The following is a 19,208-nucleotide window of genomic DNA, read 5'->3' as shown; positions in this document are numbered from 1 at the left end:
TTTGGTTTCTTAATGTGGATTTACATTCCAAACATATTTGCTGCCAGAGCCCCAGGAAAGCCCCACTCTCCTTTCACCAGTAGGTTGGAAAGCAGGGCTCCTAGGAGATGGAGTTAGAAGCCAAGAGCTTGTGTGGCGGCGCCCTGTGGTCCCTCTTGGAAACAGGAGAGAAACAAAGGCCGGGCTCCAGGGAGGCTGTCGCTCTCCTAATCAGCCCATTCCCCCTCCCAATTTCGTAGATTTTAAAAGGAAGGGCGCAAGAATCGGTTCCGGGATCTCTGGAGTGGGAATGGGAATAGATGAAATCTCATTGTTCTGGGTGTGTGTGACAGTGACCTACGAGGTCTAAGTCCTTCCATTAAGCCTGGCAATATTCCTCTGCTCTCTGTTTGCAACCAACCCCACACTGCCTAGTCTCCAAAGGGAAGGGAGCGGTCTGCAGCCCTCAAACGGAGATATTGGAACTGGGCTAAGAGTTCCAAGGCCCTGGGGTGCAGAGCTACAGGGCTCCTCCCGGGCTCCCAGCCCACCTACAGTCACGCGGAGCAGGAAGCGCCAGGCGCGCGCAGCAGGTGCGCCAAGTCCCCCGGGTCCCCGCCCGGCGCGCTGCATGGCGCCTCGCAGCGGCCGCGAAGCGCTGGAGCGGAGAGGAGGAGCCTCGAGCACCGAGCGGGTGGAGTCGCCAGTCGGAGGGCGGTGGAGGCGGATTTCCTGGGAGGGTCCTCTGGAGCTACCATGGCGTTTGGGAAGAGTCACCGCGATCCCTACGGTACCTCCGTGGGTCACCTCGTAGGTAAGCAAGCGTGGGAAGTAACATCCCCGCTGGCTTTGGGGACAGTGGGAGCTTTGCCCGCTCGACTCCATTCTCGACTGTTGGGGGTGGGGGCGAGTTGGACCAAGTTGGAGGGAATGCTACCCTCCCCCGCAGCTTTCCCACGCCACCTGTGTGCGACCTGCGACAGCTGTCCACCTTTCTTTTCTTGGCTCACTTATACCAGAACATTTTGGAGAAAAAAAAATGCAAAATCTTCCTTTGGATGTCGGCTGGGCGAGTGGAGCCAAGCAGGTGACCCGCAGCAGTGTGTGGAGTGTTGGGACCGCTGGGAGGAGAAAGTGGAAACTTCTTGACCCGGGGAAGGTTCTTCATAAAGTGCGTCCATTCCCAGCACTTTATTGTTATACCCATTTTACAGACGAGGAGGCGAGGGCTCAGAGGAGCAAATTAGCGTTACCTCACCTGGAGAGGCAGGTTTCTCCAAACCAATTTTCTTCAGCTCACACCTCAAGCGATCTGAGTGGCCTTTTGCTTAAACTCAGAGTTTGAAAGTGCTCGCTGTTGGTGCTGGGGACAGGGAGAGGGGCCACCTGGAGTCACAGAGGCCCACAGTGTCGCCCTCCAACCCAGCGTTGCCCTCTCTTCTTCCTTGTGCTTGCATTCTGAACTACAGGGGCTGACTCAGAAGTCACTGACTATGCTTGGCTTTTTGCCACCTCAGCTCCCTTCTTTCTCCCGACCCCTCCCTTGAGGACAGGGTGTGGCACCAGGGTGTATTAATGACAAACTGTCTGGAACTAAGTGGGGTGATGAAATCCTAAGAACCTGGTTGTGGAGGGCTTAGATTCAGAGAGTTGGGGCTCAGGATAAGTTAACTGCTTTAGGGACAGGGAACACCTTTGAACTTAAACCTGTGTTTCCACATCTTCGAAAGCCGCAAAGTAGTGCTGCCCTTGAGGGAGGACACTTTCTTCATTGCCTATCTCCTTGCTTGACTAGCGTATGAGAACCACATGAACCTTCATAAGTAAAAAAAAAAAAAACTCCAGCAGTATGTCAAATTATCCGCTAGTTCTGTAAACATTAAGAACTACCAGCTAGTTGCCTTTGGGAAGGCATAGTTTCAACCTTCAAGGAATGCCCTTGCTTGTGAGGAAATGGACATATTCTGTAGTAGCCATTGTGAGAAACTTTACAATACTAGAAAACACGTATGTCATGCAAGACTTATGAAAAGGGAGAGATGAACTCAGCCTTGGCCTTTGAGGAAGGGTGAATAGGAGTTCTCTAGGAATGAGCTGGTTGGGAAAGAGGAGGAGGAAGTATCTGGCAGATGGGAGAATAATGTGTGCCTAACAACACAGGCAAGATTGCTCAGCTTTGTCCATTCAGAGCCAGATTCAAGTATCACACTATGGTTTGCACCGTGCTTAGGAATCTTTGTCATAGAAGCCAGTGAACACAGTGACAGTAGAGCAGTGTTCTTAATCTGTGGGTCATGACCCCTTTGAGCTCCCAATGGCCCTTTCACAAGGGTCGCCAAAGACCATTGGGAAACACAGATACTTATATTTCGATCCATAGCAGTAGCAAATTACAGTTATGAAGTACTAACAAATAATTTCATGGTTGGGGTCACCACAACATGAAGGACTGTGTTAAAGAGTCACAGCATTAGGAAGTTGAGAACCACTGCATTAGAGGTTCTCTGGCCTTTGCTCTGAGTTCTTAAATAGTCTGTCTAGAGAAGGGAATGTCAGGGGTGTAACTATGTAAAGCTGTGTGGTGTAACTTTGATGCCAGAAGCCGTCTTGCTCGGTTATTGTGCTGTCTGTCGCTTCCTTTATTTGCTCTCATTTCCCCACCAAATACATAACTTAAAAATACCAGCAGGAAGTAGTTTGGAAAAAACGATGCCCAAATTCCCAAATATTGTCTATAAATGTTTGTTTTCATTTAAATGGACTTGGTTATATAAAATAAATAAATAAATATATATATATATAAATATAAATAATACAAACAGTGAAGTCAAATAAGCCTGATTTGAATGCAAGTTCTATTTGATGTGTAGCCTTGAGTAATTTCTTTATACATGCGCTCTGAAATTCTTTCATCATCTGTACCTGTGGGATAAATGAGGAAAGATTTAGTGACGTGGGAAAGAAAAAGTACCTGCTCAGGACCCCCAAGACCAAGTTCTCAGCACCATGGAGGTTTATTTACCCCAGAGGGACAGAGGGCAGGGAATAAGAGACAAACGCAGGAGGTAGAGGAAGAAGGGGAAGGGGACAAGGGAGAGGAGGAAAGGGGTGTTTATGCTGGAGGGATAAAGGACTGCCTCTGGATAGAGAGGAGACAGATGTGGCACATGGGAAAATGGCAGTTTATAATGGTAAAAGGGTGTTTAATTTTGACTGGGCATGTTAATTAGGGTAGCCAAAAGGGGGCTTCTGATTGCTGGACTTCAATACTTTGATAGCTGACACTTGGTAGTCAGCCTCAGGAGCAGGAAGTGGTCAAATAAGGGAATAGACCTTGGTGTCTAGCTTTAGGAATGTCATCTAATGGTTTCTAGAAAGACATGGGCGAGAAGGGCAAGGCCTGTCAGAGCTATGTGTGCCAGGCTGGCTAGGGACCCTTCAATGTGTAGCCCACTTTGCTCATGACTATCCAGTCTGCCATAGATCTGAAGTTGTATATCTGTAAGAGCCTGGAGGATGGAGATTTAACTGGTCTGTTTGGGCCCTGTGGCTAGCTGTTGTGGGCTTTCTTACTCATTACTGTTGCAACACCATCCCTCTGAACTTGACTTCTGATTGATTTCCTGAATTACTGGGAACTGTTTAGGAGGGGGGGAAATCACTTTACCCTTTGGTAGCATAGACTTAATGACTTGTTAGTGCACCAGGCAGAATATTTCAAGAAGACAAGACATTTTTTTTTATTCTGTTGTGGCTCAGGCTCAACACAAGCAACTTTATCTTTGTAGAAAAGGCTACATTTGCTGGAGTTCAGACTGAAGACTGGGGTCAGTTCATGCATATCTGTGACATAATTAACACCACACAGGACGGGTAAGTTAAAGGTAGTATCTGTGCATTTGTGCTCCAATAAGATACATCAGCACTCCAGTTAAGTGTTTTCCCTTGCCAAGTTTTGAGTGTTTCACTGAAAGAATGTTTTGCTGTCCCTTAGGCACCTCCTACCTTGTGAAGGTGGCAGGCTGACACTGGGGACAAGTCCTTGCTCCAGCGTGCACAGTTTCCAAGAGGTCATTAGAGCTTGTCCCTCTCTTTGCCTTTCCTTCTTTTAAAAAGTTTTTCTTTTTAAGACACAGATAAATTGCTTTTTTTTTTTTTCTTTTTTTCTTTAGAGATTTCTCACGCTCTGATTGCCAGTGTTTTATGTAACAAAAGTGTTATCCAGAAGCTGGAAGCTGGGTGGCCTCTGGTGGTGTTCAGTACTCCAGGCCAGTGTGACCAACCCTCTTGATTATTCAGGAAACAATTGAGCAGTCTTTCCTTTCCTTGTCAGGGAACAGTACTCATCCTTCATCATGCTAGCTCGCCCGTGTTCCGGCTGTACTCTTACAGGACGTGCTGTGTACCGATACACTATCTAAACTTGCAATCATTAAAAAAGGAAAAAAAAAAAATCTTTGACAAGGATTACTACTTTGAATTCAGTCAGCTGTAGGTTTTGATAAAAGGTGAAAGTTGCTCATTTCTATGGACATTTTTGAGGGACAACTGACAGAAGATTTAGTCTAGTATGTGTTGATGAAGAAAACATGGCAGCTTAATTATTGGTTATATTAAAGGCAAGGGCCTGTGGTTGATATTTCTAAGAGTTTACAGGTTTTTTTTTTTAAGTGTGTTTCTGTATGTGGTATGCATGGATGCATGTGTGTTCACATGTGTGTGAACACACGTAAGTGTGGAGGCCTGATGCTAATATCAAGGATCTTCTTCAATTGCTCTCCTTCTTATCTGTTGAGTCCAGGTTTCTCAGTTGAGCCCAGAGCTCTGCCGTAAGACTAGTCAACTAGCCAGCTTACCCCAGGAGCCCCTCTTTACCTTCTAAGCAAGCCTTAGAATGACAGACAGGCTGTAATCCATCCACCAGAAATTTACTTGGGTCTGGGGATCCGGACTCAGGTTCTCAAGCTTTAAACAGCAAGTGCTTTTTTTTTTTTTTTTTTTTTTTTTTGCCTACTCAGCATCTCCCCAGATCCATGTTTATAATATTGTCTGCCCCGTGTTGTGTTTAGATCCTCAGCGAACCTTTTCATTACCATCATCGATTTCTTCATTGATCATGCAAAAGGGAAATCTAATAAAATGAATCTTGACTCTCTGCTTGCAGATTTTCCTAACATAAAGTTGTAGCATGTCAGAATTAGCAAACTATTGTAATTCCTATATCCCCTTACCAACAGGATACTCAGGAAATGCTAAGAGTCTTAAAGGGATCACTTTTCTTTTGTTGTTTTAGGGTTACATTTCATGTGACCCGATTTTGAACCTTGATAGAAGCTGGTGTGCACACATTTCATGACCAGTGTTTTCTATGTAATAAATACATTTATATACACATCTGAGTTGTGTCTTACGGGGGGAGTGGGAGTGTGGCAGGTGGTTTGATCTATCTATTTCACAAGGAGACTTAGACATGGTAAGGGGCAGCAGAATTACACATCAATCTTTATTTGTAAGCCATTCCTATTTCCATATTGCACGCTGCTTTCTTGGAGACCACTTCTATATCCATATTGATGATTGCAATGTATTTATTGCCATAGGCCAAAAGATGCAGTAAAAGCTTTGAAGAAAAGAATTTCCAAAAACTACAACCACAAGGAAATACAACTTACCTTGTCAGTAAGTACTTTAAATGCTATCATTAAGACTGTGGGGTTTCTTTGCCTAGAATTAATATTTTTAGTGAGTTGATAAATACACTCATAGTCTTAGAGATGACCACTGGATAATACTGAGTTCTGGACTTTGGGACTTAAGATGCCTCATCTACTGAGAACTGAAGAAGGGAGTTCAGTTGATTATAATGCCATCTACTTTTGTAGAAAGAAAACAAACATTCCCACAGAATCAGTTTTTCCCGAACAAGATCTTGGAACTTGTGGTTAAAAACCAGTAGACGATAAATGGATCAATAAGTGTGTATTTGAATTTGTTGGCCGTGTTTGAAGAAGAAAATTGAAGTTGTGAAAGATGCCTGGCTCCCTGACAGCTTTCTACTTCCCTCCAGCACTGCTGTAGGAATCTGAGGCACTGGCAGCCTCTCAACAAGGTTCTTCTGATGATGTAACTTGTAGAACATTCTCCATCAACTATGCAGTTCTCCTGTGTAGTTTCTTCTATGATACAGATGTGAGCTCCTATTGAAATAGTCCCCTTTCCCCCTGGTTTTGACCACATGCCTCTTTAGTCTCATTGGTGAATTGCCCTTTGTTTCTTTAGAAATGAGCCATATGCCTTCCTCATCTCTTCTGGAAGTTAAACACATAGGTATGGCCAACGTCACACTGTTTTTCGGAGTAAGGGCAGTGTTTACCAGAAGGCTATAAGACAGATGTGAATATAGTTTCTACTTTGTAGATTCACACTGGAATACAAAGTATCACATCCTGTGTACTTGGAGACTGACAGAATGAAAAGAAATTAATAAATAGTATACATTCTACAAATACAGAACAGTCCCTTCTGGGTCTGACTATAGTTCTAGAGGCATTTTCCTTCTTCCTGGATTTGGGGTTCTCCTCTGTCTCTAACTCATAGCAGCCTGCTCAGGAAGAGCACAGACTAATGGGAACTAATGAGAAGGGGGTAAAATAGACAGAAATGCCTGGTACATGATTGATGCTCTTATCACCAGTGGAGGTGATTGTCTTATCAGTTTCATTGTGCAGATAATGAAACAAAGGATGTTCAGTGACTGTACTAAAAGTAACTTGCTATTGGTAGCATGTGTAGGATTTGAACCCATTCCTAAGATTCTAAATTCCATGCCCTTTCCTCTATACCACTTCTCATAATGAATCGGGTATCGGGTCTCTCATGTATTTCCTTTGTGTCTTCACCATCTTCTTACACACACAGTACAGAGTCAGACACATCAGTGACCAGCATAGAATGAATTGATTTAGGTCCCTTACCTCCCTTCCCCAAACTTCATTCCATTTCTCCTACTATTCAGGAAGACTTGGGGATCTAATTGGAGGTATTTTTACCATTGTAAAAAAGTACAGACAGCACTAAATGAAATATTTAAGATAGAGCACTGAAATAGAGTCTATCAGGAGTGTCCAGGTTAAGAGAACTAGGAGAGAAAGATAAAGGAGGGGGACAAATGTGTATTCACCTTCTGCATTTCTGAATGGGTATCACTTTGCCATCTTACAGCTGTCCCTCTTGAGTGGTTTGCCTCTGTTAGTGTTGCATGAAGCCTCCTTGGTGTTTCACTGGTTGTATATCTCCAAGTCTGTGTTATCCATCTTCATTTGGGGACAGAGCCTTCTCAGAGGAGGTGGATGGGTTCTGTAGAAGGTTGTCCCATGGATCCTGCATATCTCTTTGGGTGTCCAGGCTCCCTTTCTGTTAGTCTAGCCTTTCAAGCTTTATTTATTCCAGCTAACTGCTTCTTTTTATTACATCCCACTTCACAATGACTAATCTGCCCTGTGATTCCCCTAACCAGCACATGAAAACCAAGACGAAAGTCAAGGGTTAGAGGTTAGAATGCAACTTTATTGTTACCATTGTTCATTAAGGTCGAGGAAGTCACCTGCTTTTTCTTGCATTTTTTTCTTCCCCTTAATTTATTTTAAAAATTATTCTTATTTATGTGTGTGTGTCTATGTGAGTATGTGCCACATGTTTGAAGTGTTAGGTCCTTGGAGCTGGGCTTACAGGCACTTGTGAGCTGCTTGAGTACTGGGAACTGAGCTCATGTCATGGGAAAAGCACTGAGTGCTCTTAAGAACTAAGCCATCCCTCCAGACTCTCTTACTTAGTTTTTAAATTGGGCATACAAAGCAATGGGCTTCTTTATGTCATTTTAATACATATATATTACTGTATATCACTGAACATTCTTCTTATTCATTCCTCCCTTCCTCTGCTCCTCCTTCATCATTTCCCTCATACTAGACCCTTTCTCTACCTAGTAGTACCCCCTCTTTCATGTTACATGTATTCCATTGTTTCCCCCTCCCCCCTTTCTTCATTCCCATAAGTTATATTGGGTTAAACAAAATAAGCCAGATTCCGAGAGATAAATAACAAATGTTCTCTTGTCTCTAGATTGGCGTGTGTGTGTGTGTGTGTGTGTGTGTGTGTGTGTGTGTGTGTAGGTCATGAACATAGAAAAAGGGCCATGGGATGAAAGGAAGAAATTTTCTTATTAATTTTCCCAAAATGGGTTTTGACTCTTTATAGCTGCATGTAGATTTCCTCTTGTTGTTCACATAAAGACCCATGTGTCTTACCTCCGCCAACTTACTGCCTTTCATAGTGATCTCTAGGCCTCTGCACTGGGTTCAGTATTTTCTTAGGCTAAATTGAATTATGAGAGAAATTATTCAGAGAAGGAATTGCCCAATGTCTGTCAAAGGCAATTATAAGTTTACCAAATAGACTATTTAAAAAGTCATTCCATATGTAAACTTTCTATTTTATTTCTGTGCAATGATGAGAGCCTAAGTCGATTGTGAATGTTTTTAATACTGTCTATCATTTTGAGTCCTCCATGGACTTGTTACCCTTGGTTGAGACTTTGACTAAGATTTTCTACCAACAATCAGTGACATATTTTTAGTGAAACTAGTAGCTTTTGTGTTTTCCTTCTACTGTGCTTTGGATAGACTCCGTACCCTTGTGCATTCAAGTCAGGGGACCTAACCACTGAGATACACTCCCAGCCCAAGGAGTCAATGCTCTGCTTTGTATTTCATTCAGTGTTGGTTCTAAGCCTGCTCACTCTAAGCTAGAGAGCCCTTTCTAGAATGAGTCAATTGTGAGTAATCTCAGCAAATACTGCTGTCATTGTCAAATGCAAAGTGGTCGAACAAGTTCCCGAGAGTCAATGAATGTAATAGTCCTGTATGAAATGTGCACTAATAATGAGTTACAGCGATTTCAGGAGATATGAAAAGGTGAGTGTCCATCTAGTAGTGTATCACACGGGAAAGGGTGAGAAGACAGCTTTCTTCTAGACATGGCTAGTAGTCCTCCTTTGATGCAATCACTGTTGGTGATCCAAATATAGCTCTGATAGACCTAATATCTAGTATTGTCACTGTACCCGGTTTAGATACCTGTAGTGAGTAACAAAACTGTACAGTCGCGCTTTTTCTTCTAGCTGTCAGTGAAGATTTTTTTTTTTTTTTTTTTTCTGCTGATGAGCTCATTCTGCTATGCTGGAACATTCTCCATAGATACAGATGGGCTCAGTGCTTCCCATTTGCTGAGGTCCTGCTCTGTGCCTCCCTCTCAGAGTATATCACATTTCATACGGCAAGCTCCTAGAAAGAGGCACATTATGCAGACAGGGTCGCTACAAATTCACATAAGTGATTTGCTCAACTAAGCACAAAAATAGATTGGGAAAGCTTTGAGTCACCCACTTCTGCTTTTCCTGGTTGCTTGGTTCCTATAGTTCTCTCTTCCAATTCAAATTATGCATACCTAGTTATCCTGTTCCAAAGATAGGGTTATCTAAGGACGTTTTCACCAGAACCAGATAGCAAAACCTGTTAAGCAACACATAGAAGTTTTCTCATTTACCCACCGTACATTTTAAAATCCGAGTGAGCTGGGCCAGGGCTGGGGGTGAGGGCTGGAGGCATAATGGAGGAAACGATATAGAAATAATGAGCTCTGACATTCTTGATTCCAACAGGAAACCACAAAGGGCATGATTGCTGATCTCCAGATGTTAACACTCGCAGAACTGTGTGTTGACTCTGGTTTTTGTGCATGTGCCTTCTAGGAATGTTATTATCATAAGGTATTAATATGTCAAAGATAAAATTGGTTTGGGCAACAGGGAGGCAAGAAATTCATCATTTACTTTACTGTAAGTGAAAGGGAGATGTGGAGGCTAGTTACCTTATCCAAGACAGCACAAACAGTCGGATAAGTATTTCTGTTAACTCTCATTGAATAGAGGTGCTTGTATCCAGCATCCTCCCCATCAAAAAATGCACTTTTTTAAGAGTTGGTCAAGCTCAGCATCATTTCTGCTTTGCCTTTCCAGTTCTGTCTAGCAAGCTTACATCAGTACACAGTCATTTCACTTTGGTGTGGGCTCTGCTTCTCTCTCTCTCTCCCTTTGCTTTTTTGTGTTTCAGTAGCTTCATGCACACAGCTTCAACGCTTTCTGATTGCTCCCATGGTCTCATTGCTTTAAAAGTATAGCCTTTGTACCTGCTGTTCCTTTTTGTATTGCATGAAAGTAACACTCAAAATACAGTACATTGTTGGGAAGTCAGGTGCCAGGATCACTTTTCTGATGACAGTCAGGGCATAGTTTCTTTGGTCTCCCAAACTAAAAGTGGCATGGAGATTTAATTTTACCTTTAGATCATTTTATCAATCGGCATGAAGTTTTTCCATCCCAGCTCATTCTTTATTAGCCCTGTTTGTGCCTGTTTTTCATTCAAAGTGTTAAATGGCCCCACTAATCCGTGAACACATTTCAGTTGTCTGTCCATATTGGTAACTATTGACACTCTTCCTGTTGGAAACTTTACCATTATTTTCCTTCCTCCCTCCCTCCCTTCCTTCCTCCCTCCCTTCCTTCCTCTCTTTCTTTTCTGTTGCTTTTCACTGCCTTCTTTGCATTTCTCTGACCCAATGTCTTAGGTATCCCTCCTCTTTGCTCTTCCTTGGTGGTCTTGATGACTCCCTCAGGGTCCTTCACTTTCCTGACCTGCGGCTGGAGATGTAGGGTTCTCTGCGAAACCTATTTGGATGTTTGCTTTTCCTTTCAAGCCTAAAATATCTAAATTTTGTCCCACCAATTTTACCTCTAGGGTCCCCAGACCCCTCCCACCCTCATCTTTCCATGAAAGGTACCCACAGCTCCAGGCAGAGTGAAGGTCTCTTAGCTTTCAGTCTTCTTGTTTCAGCAAATACATGTCCGCTGTTCTTCCTTCGTAATCCATTCTTCCTGGTGAACTCACGCCATTCGAGTTTACCCTTGTAGATGAGTGCCTACAAGATCGCCCTTGTAGGGCAGTGCCTACAAGATTGTTCTATCACTCCTATCACTCGCCTTCCAATTTTCCTATGTGCAGTAGAGTTGGTCCCTGTTGTTATATATGATATGACTAACGAATTCCCTTCAGGGACTCCTGGGTAATGTTTGGAGTCTGTCCTGCCAAGCAGATATCTGTACAGTTTAGATGATGCCCTCACAGACTTTATCCACAGTACCCTTCCAATGTTCTCAATTTGCCCACATCAAGAAGCCACCACTAAAGACAAAGCAGAGTACAAATCTCCCATTGTGACAGTTCATACACTTAGATATCTTTATACTTTTTTTGCACATGATTTACATTAGTCTTCTTTCCAGGAGTCTCTATATTATCTACCTGAGGTAGCTTATAAAGAAAGTTCATTGTGGCTTGTGGTTTCAGATATTCATGATCTGGTGGCCTGTGTCTAGGCAGCACGCCATGGTAGAGATTTGTGGCAGAACAAAATAGCTCACCTTATGGCTGGAAGGTTAAAAAGAAAGAGATCATAGTACCATAATCCCCTTTGATGCTATCCCTGTCACAGCCCAGAACATCCTGCAAATAGCAGCAAGCCTTAAACAAGGGGGCCTGTGGGACATTCCAAATGCAAACCATAGTGGCATTCATCCATCTAGAATACAGCCATATATTCAGTACTATTTTCCTTGGTCATTTTTCAATGCTCAGCTTGGCACTAGATTTATCTAAAATGCCTATACAATCACCTGACTCTAAATAATCACACTTGCCTATAAAAATCTATTGCTAGACAGACTGCAATTTTCCAAAGCAGAACATTTAAGAGTGAAAGGATGTGTCATTGTTTTTTTTTTCTGTATTCTCTTCTTTTTATTACTATTTTTCTTATTTTACGTATTGATCCCAGTTCCCTCTCCCTCCCTCCTATGCCCCCGAACCCCCTCCCATCTCACCCTCCCCCCACTCCACAGGGAGGGCGAAATCTGTCAAGTCATTTAGAGTAGTGACTAGGCCCTCCCTACTGCCTCTAGGCTAAAGGAGCATCCCTCCATGGGGAATGTGCTTCCAAAGTCCTTTTGTGCACCAGAGATACATCCTGGTTCCACTGTCAAAGGTCCTTTAGACTGCCCAGGACTTCTAACTGAGACCCATGTTCAGGGGGTCTGAGTCAGTCCAATGCTGGTTTCCCAGCTATCAGTGTTTGTGTGTGTGTGTGTGTGTGTGTGTGTGTGTGTGTGTGTGTGTGTGTGATTATTAACAGAGTCAGGACACCAGAAGGTACCAGGCTGACCCAAGATAACCTGAAGCAAATATTAGGTCATCTAGCATAACATGTATGTTTTACTTGGCATTGCATTTAGCACGTGACATCTGCTACCATGTGCTGCTGAGTGCTCTGTTTGAATCCTGACTCCTCATCAGTGCTATCTCTGGGTAGTTTCATTAGGTTTCTTCTTCATAATATTTGAACCTAACATTTTACCAGGCAGTTTAGTATTCTAGGAAGCAAATACTATTTTTTAATTACAATGCTAGCAGAAGTCACCTTTTAGAAGCATTTGTTTGGTCGTAAGTTCAAGAAGGGATTCTCTAGAGAACTTTAGCATCTGACTTTGCTCTTTTATTCAGTTGATTGACATGTGCATGCAGAATTGTGGTCCCAGTTTCCAATCTCTGATTGTGAAGAAGGAGTTCATTAAAGATACTCTAGTGAAGCTGCTGAATCCCAGATATACCTTGCCCTTGGACATTCAGAACAGAATCTTGAATTTCATTAAGGTAAGGGTAAATTTCTAAATATAGGGAGATAATGATACAAACGATCCTTTAGTTACCTGGGATACCTTTTCTCCCTTTTCTCCTCCCTCCCTCCCTTCCTCACTCTCTCTCTTCCTCCTTGCCTTCCTCCCTTTTCATTCTTCCTTCCTTCCTTCCTCTCTCTCTCCCTTTCTTCCTATCTTCCTTTCTCTCTTTCTTTCTTTTGACATTCTCTCTCTCTCTCTCTCTCTCTCTCTCTCTCTCTCTCTCTCTCTCTCTCTCTCTCTCTCTCTCTCTCTCTCTCTTATCCAAGCTGTCCTCTAACTCTCTATGTGAGGACAAGGGTGATCTTGAACTTATGTTCCTATCTCCACCTCCCAAGTACCCAGTTTATGCAGTGGTGAGGATTGAGCCCAGGGCTTCATGCATGTTAGGCAGGGTTTCTGTGGAGCAAGAGTTTTTGACACTGGATAGTGTTCTGCTGAGGAACGGGTAGTCATTTCCCTTTTTCCTTTCAGTTTCTATTGTATCCATGTCACATGGGGAAGGTAGTCATGTGTGGATTGATTCTGCAGATACAGAAACTGTGTTCTAGGGTTGTTTAGCAGAAAAGCTACCGGTAGGATTTTAGAGTGCTTAAATTTTAGATTTAGGGCAGCAGTAGATGACCAATCGTATCAATCCCAGTGTTGTCAAGATACTGAAGGATGGGAGTCTGATGATTCAAAACACTTCGTAATATCATTCTAGCCTTTGAACGTGGCCATTCAGTCCTTTTGAAAATGGCCACAAGATTCAAAACTAGCTTTTTCTTTCTGAATAAAGTGCGTAATTTTCAATCGTAAGCTTTAAGATGTATTATTGGTTTCCACTATTCTCTTTTCCACTCTGGAACGCTGTGTCTCTTGAATTTAGACTTGGTCACAGGGCTTCCCAGGAGGTGTGGATGTGAGTGAAGTGAAAGAAGTGTACCTTGACCTGCTGAAGAAGGGAGTGCAGTTCCCACCATCGGATGCAGAGGCTGAGACAAGGCGGGAGGTAGGAGCCCTTTCTTTGATGCATGTAAGTAATGTATGCTCTTTCATAGTGAAAGGGATAGTGCCAGGTCAGTCTAAGCTTCGCAGCAGCTTAGAATTTATTAGAATATGTCCATATCTCACAGGATAACCTGGGTTTAGGCTTCACCACTCACAGTGTGATTTGAGGCTCAGTTTGTTGACCATAGTGTGCTATACCATGCTGGAATCTTCCTTCTGAAAAGGTCCTGGGTGTTTCTACATACACTGATGTTGAGAAGCACTGACCTAGAACATCGTATTCATGATCGGCTGCTGTGGCTGTACACTCATGGTGGCATATCAGGACCCAGGGAGCAACTCGCTGATGGAGGAGAAACCTTACCAGCTGTGGGGGTTAAAAGACTTCCCATGGGTTGGTTTGACATTTTTAATAACACGGAAAAGGGAAAACCATAATTTTACATGGTGGTTCATCATACTGTGTCTTGGTGAAAACCAATAGGCTTTATTGATTAGTCATTTCATTAATTAGCCTAATTTATGAACACCTCCTATGTCACAGCATGCCATTTGCCTAGAGCTCTTCTCTAATATTAGATGAGTTTTGCCTCATGATAACTTTGAGCCATCACCAACTACCTGGGCCTTTTCCTGTTAGTGTCGGAGTCAGCTGACTGAGAGCCAGGCTGGAGGTACCTTTGTTAATGCATGTCATAATATTTCCTTATTTTATATTGATAGGCTGCTCAGCTCTCACCAAAGCAACCAACACCTGTCCCTACAGCACCTGCTCTTTCTTCTATAATTGCTCCTAAGAACCCAACTATTTCATTAGTCCCAGAACAGGTAACAACACTGACAACTGTATTTATTCATGTCTTTTTCAAGCATTGTACTTACAGTTTGAGCTTTCTTAATAGCATTATGAAGTTTAAATGTAATGTAACACAGCCCTCAAGTAAGTAGCATGTTTATTTTGCTTTCTGAGATGTAGCTTCTTCTGGCCTGGAACTCACCATATAGCCCAGGTTGGCCTACAATTACTGATAATCCCGTTGCCTCTGCCTCCCACATGTTGGGGTGACAGGAATAGACTGCATGCATACATATCCCCTTCTTTTACTGTGTGGGGGAGAGACTGCCACTTAGGGAAACTGTGTCACCATGATTTGTTTCTGTGCAGAATTAGCCCATTGAGTTTTGTCTGAATACAGTTCTCACACATGTAAAAATTGTGCTCAGGGCCAATTTTTGCCTTCCACCAACCCTGATGACTAAATTGAATGCCTAGCCCCCACATGGTGGAAGGAAAGACGCAGCTTCCAAGAGGGGTACTCCAACTTATGTAAACACACACACACACACACACACATACACACACACACACACACACACCAAATAAGTAAGTAAACAATGTTTTTATAAAAAGGATGTTTGTATTATAATACTATTGTTGAAGTCTTTACATTAGTTTGAAGGCTTCATATTAATATTATCCAGTGCTTCTTATATTAAAAATCCACATGATTACTTCCTCTTATAATTTAAACCATTTTTTTAAAAGTGTTTCTCGGTTTTTTGTCTTTCCTTTTAAAATATTATGATACCTCTAAAATCGCACCTCCTTTCTCGTTCCTTCTCTTTTATGATTGCTTGCCAGAAACTCGGGATAATGTGTGATGGCATTTCTCTTTTTTTCCAGGTTCCTATTAACTTCTGTAACTAAATATTTCCTACTTTATCCATATTGGTCCAGATCACTTTGTTTCTTCCTCTGTAGTTTTCCTGAGGCATATCTGTGGATTTTTTCTAAGAAATGCCAAGTCTATTCAGGAAACAGTGGGGTATAAGTTGTAAAATAATTATACAATTGCTGAGGTAAATCTCTGTATGTTTGAAAATGTTACATTTTGCAAAGGCATTTGATCCCCAGCATTTGTCCTGTGGGCAGGAAGAAAGGTAGCCAACCGTCCGTGTGTCAAACTTAATGCCCGTGTGTCAAACTTAATGCCTGGGGATTCCATTGCTTTCCACAGATTGGGAAACTGCATAGTGAATTGGATATGGTGAAAATGAACGTGAAAGTGATGACTGCCATATTGATGGAGAACATTCCTGGGTCTGAAAACCATGAAGACATAGAGCTGCTGCAGGTACGAGCCCAGTGACAATCGGGCAAAGAGCTCTGGAAAATTGTTTTCTAAGGAACTTTGAACTTTGGAGATGGAAGGTTTCTTAATCATGTCTAATGGCCCATCCCCTTGCATCTTGACTTCCTTTGATTTCTAAACTTAATGAAAAGATACAGTAATCATTGTTAGAAAGGCATTAGTGACAGACATGACCAACCCTAGCCCTTTTATTAAAAAATAATGTACTGTAATTCGTAGCCTGGTCATATGCAGTCAGGCCTACATTTGAAGTATGAAAAATTGCCTTATGTCCATCTGCTCAACAAACACTGAGTAGTTGTATTGTAGTTAGGGCTGTAGAAATGAAGGGGCTGTCCTTGGCCTTTGCTAGGTTGGCTTGTAAACAACATAGTTAGATATTACAAGGGCCTGGATAAAAATGTCAGTCTATGGCATGATTGTGAGTGGGGAAGACAATATTTTAAGTGAAAATGTAGACATAAAGATTCTTTGATGATGGAGGAGCAGACGCCGGGTCGTTTAGTACCGGAACCCACACGAGTAGCTGGGTGGTTGTCCCGTCCTTTTTTTTTTAACATCTGCACCTACATAAGTTCACCTTCCCTCTACTAGTTTTATTAATTTCCTATTTTAATTTTTAGTATTTATTAATTGCAATGAGGCAAAATGGTTCATGTATGTAATACGAGCACTAGGGAGACCAAGGTGGAAGATCTCTTGAACCCAGGAGTTCAAAACTGCCTGAGTAACATGGCAAGACTCTAACATAATGAAACAATCAGATATATACTTCCATCCGATCCTTATTGGTTTAAAAAGGAGTTGAGGTGTGTGTGTGGTGGTGGGGGGATCAATTCCAAAGTCTTTCTATAAAGTAAGAACCTCCTCATGTTTTTACTCCTCTCACAGCCCACTCCTCATTCCTATGTTGGTGTTCTCTTTCTACTACTTACTCTTATTTTCAGTGGCTGAAGCATACCCTCCTATTCAGAGTAAATTGTCAGTACTTGCATGGCCTACAACATGTTCTGTTCCATGTTAAATGTGGTTAATTTGGCTGGATAGAGTCAAAGCATAGCATTCTTTTCCCTGAGTCCTTGGAAGGAGATGCTCCATTGTTCTCCTCCATCCTATGATGCTGATGAGAACAGTCATCCAGCTCTGGTCCCTCCTCATATGTTTCATAATTGACTAGTTATTTTTTCCCTTTCCATTTTGTGGTTTCTCTTCCCTTTAATATTTTTGATATTTCACTGTTCTGCTATATTTGTGTATATATACATGTATTCCCTTATTGTCCTTTTTGATAGTTTCTAGGTCCTTATCAGCCTTAGGTGTATTTTTTTATTCATTTTTACCGAAGATATTGCATCTGTCTTCCATTCTCTCTAGTCTTACATAGTGTTGTAGACAATGAGATTTCCAGTTCAATTTTATTATCTCCTTTGTTTTAAACTTTCCTTTATTTGTTTGAGCTATTGTTCCTGAAAAAAAAAAAACAACAAAAACAAACAAAAAATTCTATATTTGATGTATTATTTCTTGAAAACATACTCATCAGTTTCCCTAATTAGCTTTCCCACTAAATGCATTATTTCAATTATTATCTTTTTGTTTAAAACTTTATATGGATTTTTTTATAGCAGTGCCTTTTTTTTCTGGCTATGGTTTTTGCTTCTCTGTTTCACTTTTAAATCTGCTTTTCTATCTGTAGTGTGGACTCTTCTTTACATCCTCTCCTGTTCATAACCATTTACATCCCATGAGAGGCTCTTTGCCAGCTGTCGGGCATTGACTGCTGACCCATGCTGAGAGAATGCCAAGGCTGCACCATGTGGTTGGTACTAGTTTTCAGCATTAGGGTATTCTGCTTGGAGTGATGCTAGGTGAGAAACTGGTAGCTGGTGATAAGCTTTCCACTGTCTTCCCAGATATTGTTAGCAGTAGGAAAAAAGACTTGTCTCTCCCAATCATTGTTCCCACTTGGAAACATTTTACACACACACACACACACACACACACACACACACACACACACACACATTTAAAAAGAAAATGAATCTACCACAAATTTCCTTAAATATTGTTATAAAAATTAAACAGGAATCTCCACAGGTAATCTCTATCTATACAAGCCCATAGCAAAGACCACTAGGACCTCATGTACACCTTTCAAAACACTCCTCCTCCATCAATGCACATGAGCTTATGCTATCTGTTAGGTGTGTAACTATATGAAGATGATTTCAACTCCCATTTTGGGAGCATCCAGACCTAGTTATGATGGGATAGATATCTCTTCTATTTCACTGGGGAACTCATGTTATGCCCTAAAGGGAGCTTAATCAGAATTCTAGTAAGAGTCACTAAAGCATATAAACTGGCCATGAGTAGTTGTAAGCCTACGATTCCAGCATTTTGTAGACAAAGGCAGAAATATCTCCAACTGAGACCAATACTGCCTGTGTAGTGAGTTTAAAATCAGACTGGGCCATAGAGTGAGAGACCTTGTCTCAAAAACTAAGTATAGAAACTGAGAAACTATACAACCAGATTCAATTTTAAAAGATCCTTCTGGTGACATTAATTCTAGAAAGGAAGACTACATTTTAGGAAACAATTTAAAAGTTGTTTTGTGTAAAATTATTTTGTGTAAAAATAGTACATAGATGGAAACTTTGTAAAACCAGTTTTGTCTGACATAGTGGTGCATGACTTTTAATCCCAGCACTTAGAGGCAGATAAAGGTGAATCTCTTTATCTGCCATCCTGGTCTACATAGTAAGTTTCAGGCCAGCCAGGGCTATACAGTGAGACCTTGTCTTAAAAACAAACAAGTAAAACAAATAGCTTACTACATTTATTCTTTTAAAAAGTTATAGTTATGATATATTAGGACATTTTTAAAAAGCCACTTACTCCAGCATCTTCACACTTATTTGACCAAAGAATCTCTGTTTGCTAAATAAATAATACGAAACGTAAGAATAATATAACTTGAAGCAACAGATAATTAAAAAAAAAAAACAGGGTCTTTATAATCAATATTTTTGTATTTATTGTAAAACCCAGCCTGTCAAACTCATGGCAATCCTCCTGCCTCAGTCTTCTAAATGCTGGAGTTACAGATGTATGGAACTACACCTGGCTCAAATGATTACATTCAATCACCAATGTAGGCATATTTTATTTAGGAGCATCTTTTGCTCAGTTCTTGGGGTTCTTTACTTTCCTTGGACTTTTGCTAATTATATGAC

At 41.6% G+C, this 19,208-nt stretch overlaps 1 protein-coding gene across 3 annotated transcripts in view; it reads left to right on the top strand.

Moving 5' to 3' along the window:
• Positions 1-632: 632 nt before the first annotated feature.
• Tom1l1 (target of myb1 like 1 membrane trafficking protein) overlaps positions 633-19,208 on the top strand; it is a 43,572-nt gene continuing 24,996 nt past the window's right edge. The window contains exons 1-7 of one of the 3 annotated variants that reach the window (XM_051195210.1): positions 633-793; positions 3,768-3,852; positions 5,580-5,658; positions 12,651-12,800; positions 13,695-13,817; positions 14,540-14,644; positions 15,835-15,951. In XM_051195210.1, the coding sequence (XP_051051167.1) occupies positions 736-793; positions 3,768-3,852; positions 5,580-5,658; positions 12,651-12,800; positions 13,695-13,817; positions 14,540-14,644; positions 15,835-15,951 (717 nt within the window). In that variant the 5' untranslated portion in view covers positions 633-735. The remainder of the gene's footprint in view (positions 794-3,767; positions 3,853-5,579; positions 5,659-12,650; positions 12,801-13,694; positions 13,818-14,539; positions 14,645-15,834; positions 15,952-19,208) is intronic. The other 2 variants (XM_051195301.1, XM_051195386.1) reach the window with 2 other exon arrangements.

The sequence above is a fragment of the Phodopus roborovskii genome, unplaced genomic scaffold (genome assembly GCF_943737965.1).
Source record: "Phodopus roborovskii unplaced genomic scaffold, PHOROB, whole genome shotgun sequence".
Taxonomy (NCBI): Eukaryota; Metazoa; Chordata; class Mammalia; order Rodentia; family Cricetidae; genus Phodopus; species Phodopus roborovskii.
This window is presented reverse-complemented; position numbering and strand designations above follow the sequence as displayed.